The sequence below is a fragment of the Leucopleurus acutus genome (assembly GCF_964270905.1).
Source record: "Leucopleurus acutus genome assembly, chromosome: 1".
Taxonomy (NCBI): domain Eukaryota; kingdom Metazoa; phylum Chordata; class Mammalia; order Artiodactyla; family Delphinidae; genus Leucopleurus; species Leucopleurus acutus.
The window spans coordinates 25,125,487-25,134,292 of record NC_139142.1 but is presented as its reverse complement, the minus strand read 5'-3'; the positions used below and the strand labels follow the sequence as shown (position 1 = coordinate 25,134,292).

The following is an 8,806-nucleotide window of genomic DNA, read 5'->3' as shown; positions in this document are numbered from 1 at the left end:
GCTTATGATCGCAGGTTTTTAAAGTCAGTGCTTGAAAGAAGAAACGAAACCTGGGCAAGATTCAGTGAGACCCGGCCGGAAGTCGTGGTATCCATAGACACGCTATCGGAAATTGGGGTTGCTAGGAGGCCTGGGCGCGTCGGCTAGTCTGCGTCACGGCTGAAGTCCCCGAAGGTTACGATTCCGGCCCCGGTGAAGATGAAGACCTGCAGCCTGAGAGACCAAAACTTCAGTCTCTTAAGGTGACTGAAGATGTCGAACCAGGCAGCATGGAAGAGGCAGGGCCAGAGCTGCCTGTAGGGACTGACCAAGAGCCCCAACCAGAGACGCAAGAAGAGGGCTTCAAAGAGGAGACACCGGCGAGTGCTAAGAATATACACCTACGTCTGAAACCCACCTGGACGTCCGAGGAAGAGGCTCCCCAAAAGTCCAAGACAGACATTTCTAGCGAGATTGAGCTAGGGATTCCCAAAGAGGTAAAGTCGGAGACATCCAGACAGATAGAAGTAGAGCTTTTCAAGGATTTGGAGGTCCTTGTGGACGAAAAGCATGGGGAGCCAGAGGAGGAAGCCAAACCAGATGTCACAGAGGATATGCTCATAGAGGCAGCTAAGGAAACAGATCTAGAGCTACGAAAGGAAGCCGAGTCTGAGGTTCCAGGGGCCACAATCAGTGAGACAAGATTAGAGTTAGTAGAGGGGACCAAACTAGAGGTTTGGGAGGAGTCACTTAGAGAGCAACATGGAAAGGCGGGTCTGGAACCTACAGAGCAGACCAAACCGGAATTTCCAAGTGAGAAACTAAGAAGATCAATTGAAGAGGCAGATCTTCAGCCACCAAAGACACCAGAGATTCCAGAGGAGACACAAAGTAAGTCACCTGAGGAGAAAAGGACAGAGCCACATGAGCAGGCCATACCAGAGTTTCCAGAAGAGAAACCAAGTATGTCTACTGAGGAGACACAAAGAAAGTCAACTGCAGAGAAAGTTCTAGAGCCACCAGAGGACACCAAATCTCCAGATCAAAAAGATAAGCAGAAAAAATCAACTGAGGAGACAGGTCTAGCACCATCACAGAAGTCCAGATCAGAGGAGACACTAAGAGAGTCAACTGAGGAGCAAGTTCCAGAGCCACCAGAACAGACTAAACCAGAGTTTCCAAAGAAAGAACCGAGAAAGTCAACTGAAGAAACAGGTCAGGTGCCACCACAGAAGATCATACCAGAGGTGCAAGAGAAGACACAAGCAGAGCCAACTAAGAAGATAGATTCAGAGTTACCATATAAAGCCAAACCACTACTTAGAATAGAGACATGTGTAGAATTTGCCAAGGAAGTTAGGCCAGAACCAATCAGACTTAAGTGTTCTGTAGACAGAGATGAGCCAGAGTACTCTGACTATCAAACAAGAAAGTTGTTAGTAAAAGAAACTAAAGACGTTTCAAAAGACTCTGTGTTAGAGTCTCTTCCAATAAGTGAAGTAGACTCAGTGAATATAGATTATGAGTTTTCTAAAGAACTCCAAAATCTGTTTCAGTTTTCTGATACCAATTATGAATTCTACTCATATTACTCTGAGTCTCAGAGGGATTTAAAAGAGTCCTCTAATGAAAAGAAAGATCTGTCCCCAGAGTCAGTGACACTGGTACCTAAAGATAAAGAAACCCAGCCAAAAAAAAGTACTGACCTACAATTTGAGTATCTTGAATGGAGCCCAGAGAAAGTTGCAGAGTGGATTTGCCAGCTAGGCTTCCCTCAATACAAGGTATACAAAAATAACATTTTTTGAAATCGTATAGTCTCATTCCTCTACCTCTTATTCCTCTATCCTTACCTGAGCTTTTGCATCTTCACTAGAAGGAGTGTAGAAGAGGCATGGACTATGGTAGTAACTTGGATTTTAATTTTGGCCTTTCCACTGATACATATTTGTATATTGGGAGAGGAAGGAAAGGTCACGTTTGTTTTTCCTATTCATCACAGTGATTATACTTCTCTGCAATCCTTGAATAAAGACTAAGAAATTTATGTAGATTTCTTTTCATAGAAATCTGTATTTCTAAAAAGATTTCATCCAAGGTAGACTTTTTGGTACTTTGTTAGGTTGTTTTAGTAGCAACTCCCTTAACTTGAACTTGTACTATTAATCGTAGTGTCTGCCCCAAATGTGTTATATGTACCATGATCACCTAACAGTACTAATTTATATAGCCAATTAACCAAGGATAGTTTTCTTTTTTAAACAGGGTGAATCCTATTATTTCACTGCCAACTATGTTCCACAAACAAAACAAGATCTGAAATCTTTGGTACCACTGTAGTTAAAAATGTAGTTGAGGCAAGAAAGAAGCACTGGTTGTATCGTGCCAAAAAAAAAAAAAATTAAGCAGCAATGTGAAATTTAATCAAGAGTTTAGATGGAAAATATGTGGGATTATTAAATTACAATTTTTTCTCAGTACAGAGCTAGAGACAAATATGATTTATTTATTCCTCCTCCCCTCCCTCCCTCTTTCCTTCCTTCCCACCTCCTTTTCTGTTTCTTGCTTTTTTTCTTCCTGTATTTGCCATACATCTTTTGAGTAATGTTCTCATTGTACTGACAGGAGTGTTTTACCACAAACTTCATCAGTGGCCGAAAACTCATCCACGTAAACTGCTCAAACCTCCCTCAGATGGGTATAACAGATTTCGAGGACATGAAGGTGAGTTGTGTATAATTTCCCACTAGAGCACTGAAACAGTGCTACCACCTCAAACCATCCTCCTTTTATTCCAACCTGGCCTCCAATTTCTCCCAAAGGTGTTATCATACTCCTAGTTTCCCAGGCTCAGAGTGGTTGCTTCCTCTCTTTCCTTTGATCCCCACAAAGATCCCAAGAACTATCAGTTCCTCCTATAGCATCTGGTTTTCTCCATTCCCACTTGTTCAGACCTTTATCAGACCTTTACTAGAATGTACTTAGAATGTACCAGTAGCCTGCTTTTAGCCTCTGTCTATAGGCCCTTTGGATTCAAGGACCCTGCTTTTAGACTCTCACCTTCCAACTATTTATACAGCATACTACTCAAAGCTTCTTTGGATCCCCTCTACTTACAAGGTAGTCTCAACTCCTCAGCTTAGGATTCAGGCCCCTCCACAAGTGTTCTCCCACCACTGTTCTCTCGCCTGGTACTCTTCTATGTGAATCTTCTGCTTCAGCCTCACAGGTCCAGCTCACACCCTCACAAACCTGTCTTGTGCATTCTTCCCTCTACATCTTTGCTCAGTTCCCCGCCTCCCCCGCAAGACTAATATGAATCTTAACCATCCCTCAGGACCCAACTCAATTCTCATCTCCCCATGAAGTCTTTCCTGATCTTCCCAGCCCACAGTAACCTCTCCTCCAAAGCTGTCATACATTTTATGTCTCTAACACCTACAGAAGTGACTCACCTTTCCCTTTGTTCTTCCTACAAAATACTAAGATGACAGAGAATGTATAGGTGAGACTGGTGAGGGGTGCAGGAAGAAAGAAACACTAATTTTTTTCTTTTCTTTTTTCATGGAAAGACATTTTAAATATAGCAGTGTGTACATGTCAATCCCAAACTCCCAATCTACCCCTCCCCTCCCCGCTGGTAACCATAAGTTCGTTCTCTAAGTCTGTGAGTCTGTTTCTGTTTTGTAAATAAGTTCATTGTATCATTTTTTTTAGATTCCACATATAAGCGATATCATATGATATTTGTCTTTGTCTGACTTACTTCACTTAGTATGATAATCTCAGTTCCATCCATGTTGCTGCAAATGGCATTATTTCATTCTTTTTAATGGCTGAGTAATATTCTATTATATGTACCACATCTTTATCTGTTCATCTGTTGATGGAAATTTAAGTTGTCTCCATGTCTTGGCTATTGTAAACAGTGCTGCAATGAACACTGGGGTGCACGTATCCTTTTGAACCATGTTTTTCTCTGGATATATGCCCAAGAGTGGGATTGCTGAATCATATAGTAGCTCTACTTTTAGTTTTTTAAGGAACCACCACACTGTTGTCCATAGTGGCTGTATCAATTTACATTCCCAACAACAGTGTAGGAGGGTTCCCTTTTCTCCACACCCTCGCCAGCATTTATTGTTTGCAGGTTTTTTGAAGATGGCCATTCTGGCGGGTGTGGGGTGATACCTCATTGCAGTTTTGATTTGCATTTCTCTAATGATTAGTGATGTTGAGCATCCTTTCATGTGTTCGTTGGCAATCTGTATATCTTCTTTGGAGAAATGTCTCTTTAGGTCTTCTGCCCATTTTTTGATTGGGTTGTTTGTTTTTTTGATATTGAGCTACATGAGCTGTTTGTAAATTTTGGAGACTAATCCTTTGTCAGTCGCATCATTTGCAACTATTTTCTCTCATTCTGTGGGTTGTCTTTTCGTTTTGTTTATGGTTTCTTTTGAGTTAAATTAGGTCCCATTTGTTTTCTATTACTCTGGGATATGGATCGAAAAAGATATTGTTGCAATTTATGTCAAAGCGTGTTCTGCCTATGTTTTCCTCTGTTTTATAATAACCAGTCTTACATTTAGGTCTTTAACCCATTTTGACTTTATTTTTGTGTATGGTGTTAAAGAATGTTCTGATTTCATTTTTTTACTTGTAGCTGTCCAGTTTTGCAGCACCATTTGTTGAAGAGACTGTCTTTTCTCCATTTTATATTCTTGCCTCCTCTGTCATAGCTTAGTTGACCATAGGTGCATGGGTTTATTCCTGGGCTTTCTATCCTGTTCCATTGATCTGTATTTCTGTTTTTGTGCCAGTACCATACTGTTTTGATGACTGTAGTTTTGTAGTATAGTCTGAAGTCAGGGAGCCTGATTCCTCCAGCTCTGTTTTTCTTTCTCAAGATTGCTTTGCCTATTCGGGGTCTTTTGTGTCTCCATACAAAGTTTAAGATTTTTTGTTCTAGTTCTGTGAAAGAGAAACACTGATTCTTCTCACCTGGCCAGGGAGCACTGGAAACCACTATCCTGTCTTTCCCATTTATAGTGATGCACTAGCTTGGCAAAAAGGGGAGAGAAAGTCAATCTTATTTATTCTAGGGACAAGCTAGTCAAGATAGCACTTGCTTCAGCTTTCTGTCTTAGAAAATAATTCACAAAATATTTTAAACTATTCACTCCATCAAGTGAACAAAAGAACTCTGTGATAAATATTTGGAGAAGAATATAGATGAATTGCTTATTCCTTTCATATGCATGATTTTATGTTTCAAAGTAGAGCCTTATAAGCTTAATAATATCTCAGGAATTTTATTACACCTGCCTTATTGCAAGCTATTTAAATAGCACAAATTCATAACAACATGTCAGCAATTGTCACTAAACAAAAATATATACTTTTAAAAATTTTCAAATGATTTTAGTTTTACAGAACAGTTGCAAAGATAGTACAGAGAGTTCCCATATACTCTTTTAAAAATATATATTTATTTATTTTTTGGCTGTGTCATTCTCAGTTGCAGCACGTGGGATCTTTCATTGTGGCACGCAGGCTCTGTAGTTGCAGCCCTTGGGCTCTCTAGTTGTGGTGCATGGGCTTAGTTGCCCCACGGCATGTGAGATCTTAGTTCACTGACCAGGGATTGAACTGGCGTCCCCTGCATTGCAAGACCAATTCTTAACCACTGGACCACCAGGGAAGTCCCCCATATACTCTTAACCCAGCTTACCCTAATGTTAACATCTTATGTAACCATTTATCAAACCATTTATATATTTATCAAAACTAAGAAATTAACACCAGCACATTACTATTAAACAAACTACAGACTTTATTCAGATTTCTGCAATTTTTCCACTGATGTCCTTTTTTCGTTCCAGGATCCAGTTGGGGATACTATCTTGTATTTAGCTGTTATGTTTCCTTGGTCTCCTCCAATATATGACAATTTCTTGATCTTTATCTTTCATGACCTTACTTTGAAGAGTAGTGATCAGGTATTGTGTAGATTTCCCTCAGTTTGAGTTTGTCTTATGTTTCCCATGAGATTATGCTTTGTGGGGAGAGTATCACAGAGATGATGAGCCCTTCTCATCTAATCATATCAGGGAGTACATGGCATCAATGTGATTTATTACTGGAGATGTTAACTTTGATCATTTGGTCAAGGTGGTGCCTGCAGGTTTCTTCACTACAAAGTTACTGTGTTTCCCTTTTCATATTCTATTCATTAGAAGTGGGTTGCTGAGTCCAGCCCATACTCAAAGAGAGGGGAATTAAGCTCCACCTCCTGGAGGGAAGAGTATCAAAGAGTTTATGGACAAACAGTAAATACCACAGTAATAGATATACTGGGGGAGGTGGTTTGAGGCTATGCAAATTACCTGTTTCTTAAAGTTTTGCCCACTAATTTTAGTATTCATCAGTGTATCTTGCCTGCATCAGTTATTACTATGTTGTTCTAATGATAATTTGGTTTCCTCATTCCTTCCATGTTTAATTGGAACTCTGCTTAAGGAACTCTTCTGTTTAATTGTCCCTTCTTCCCCATTTGGGAACTCTTTCAGTTTGTCTCCTGTGTCCTTTTGACATGTTCCCGTTATTTCATTTTATTGTTTTTTAGCATTTTCTGGCACTACACTTTACTTCAGACTCATTTTCTGTTTTCCTTGCTACAGCCCTAGAAGCAGGCATGTTTCCAAGGAGCCCTGGTTGCTTTTATAAGAGAATGGTATTTAGAAATTAAGATGTGGTCACTAGTTGTGCTTGTTGCTACTGAGGTGTTACTGCTTCTAGGCACTCTCAGCAGAAGGATGTAGGAAATATATGTATATATACTAACCCATGTATACACAAATATTTATCTTATTTCTGTAAGCATGTGTTCATACTGATATCCCTGACTCTAGTCCATCACCACAGGGTTCATACTAGCTTTCATCCTTCCTACTCCCTACCCCACTTTGCTTCTTTATAACTTCTTTCTCTGACAGTGAGAAACCTGGCTCTGCTTATTTATAAATATGTATCCCTATAAGAAACAAATTTACCAAAAGAGTACAGTATTTGTATACGGTTCTTTTTGTCATTAGCCTTACACTAACTAGACAAAGCACTGTTTTTCAAAGTTAAAGTTATTTAGGTCAGCTCCTTTCTTCCCAGCCCCCTTCAGTGAGATTATGTCTTAATTTGTAATAAAGTTAAGATTCATCTGCCCAGAGTTTATATTCCATCATGGGTTCCCACAGCATCCTGGCTTTTAAAAATTTTACCTGCAGTAAAGTCACTCTTTTTAGTATACAGTTCTGTGGGTTTTGACAAATGCACAGGGTCATGTATCCACCACCACAAAACTGTATAGAACGATTCTATCACCCTAAAACTTCCCGTGTCCCCACAGTAGTCAGCCTATCCCTCCACCTAATCCCTGGCAACCATGAATCTGTTTTTTGTCCCTATAGTTTTTCCAGAATGTCACACAAATGAAATCAAATAATATGTAGGCCTTGAGTCTTGCTTCTTTCCCTTAGCAAAATGCATTTAAGATTAATCCACACTGTTATATGAATCAACAAGCAGATCTTAAGGACATTATACATCTGCTTTAATAATGGTATTTTACCTATCTAAAATGTACTCCTAATGGGCAGTTTTGCATCAGGTTAAGAATTGTCTGTGGTGTGAATTTTCCAGCCTTGTAACTATGGCCAGTAGTTTTAAACAAACAAAAATCCATTCCACATACTCCTTTGACTGTGTTCTAGCAGCAATTTCACGGACTACATTCTCACCCAGAGGCAGAATATGAATTCAAATAGCAGTGTTATAACAGACCTGCAATTAAAACTAGACTTTGAAAATGCAATGACAGTTTAGGATATCAAGTGGCATGGTACTCAATGAATACAAAGTATGTTTTAGAGACACTGAAATTGTGGCAAAAGATATTTTAAAAGAATATACAAGTATAGGCACTAATAAAATAACTGGAACTTTAATGTCTGCTTTTTAGTGTTTGAGATTTCTTTCCAGGCAAATAAATTGAATGAGTAATAATTTTTTTCTTAGTTAACTGAGCCCCTTATAAAGTTATTTATTAACCTTCCTAGAGAAAGTCATGGCTCCTAATCTGAACATATTATCTGCTCATATCATTGGTCAAATTGCTTAGCCAAGAAAAAGAAATGAACCCATCCATGGCTATCTGATGCAAGGGTCTAGAAACATCTTTAAGTGGTACTTTTAAAAAGGTAAATCATGTGATGTTTCTCTTAAGGACTGTGTTTTGATAATGCCAGGGTAGGAAGCCTTTCAATGTGTTATCTCGTTATTATTTCCCCATAGAATTAGCTTAAGGGGTTAGCATTCAAGAGGTCTAGGAAACTAAGTAAAACGTACTTGATTTAGTTGTATTTTCAGGTTAATCCCATTAAAAAATTATCCTTGCATTACAGGTAATTTCTCAGCATACCCGGGAGCTACTGGGAATTGAAGAGCCATTATTCACACGCTCCATCAGCCTTCCCTACAGGGACAATATTGGCTTATTTTTAGAGCAAAAATGTCATAGTGGAGTTAAATCTGATTCCTTGACCTTGTCTGAATTTGTGCAAGCAGTGGGATTACAGGATTATGCTCCAGAAATAACCACCCCTGAAGAGGATGCAGCATTATATTCCATTGAACCATAGGGCAAGCCGTTTCACTTAGCTTGAAAATCAAATTAAATTATGTGGGGGAAGAAGTGTAGTATTTCTGCATTTTCTTTTTCTCTTCATTCAGGATCAGAGTTAGAACTGCTGGCTCCATTCCTAGTTCTGCCACT

General features: G+C 39.3%; 1 protein-coding gene across 1 annotated transcript; it reads left to right on the top strand.

Annotated features, from left to right (window-relative positions):
• Nucleotides 1–4: 4 nt before the first annotated feature.
• Nucleotides 5–8,672, top strand: SAMD15 (sterile alpha motif domain containing 15; the record flags this gene model as incomplete). The annotated part of the gene is made up of 4 exons (XM_082849669.1): nt 5–10; nt 126–1,763; nt 2,605–2,703; nt 8,436–8,672. The coding sequence occupies 4 exons, from the start codon at nt 5–7 to the stop codon at nt 8,670–8,672; spliced, it is 1,980 nt and encodes a 659-aa protein (XP_082705795.1).
• Between the last annotated feature and the right edge of the window lie 134 nt (nt 8,673–8,806).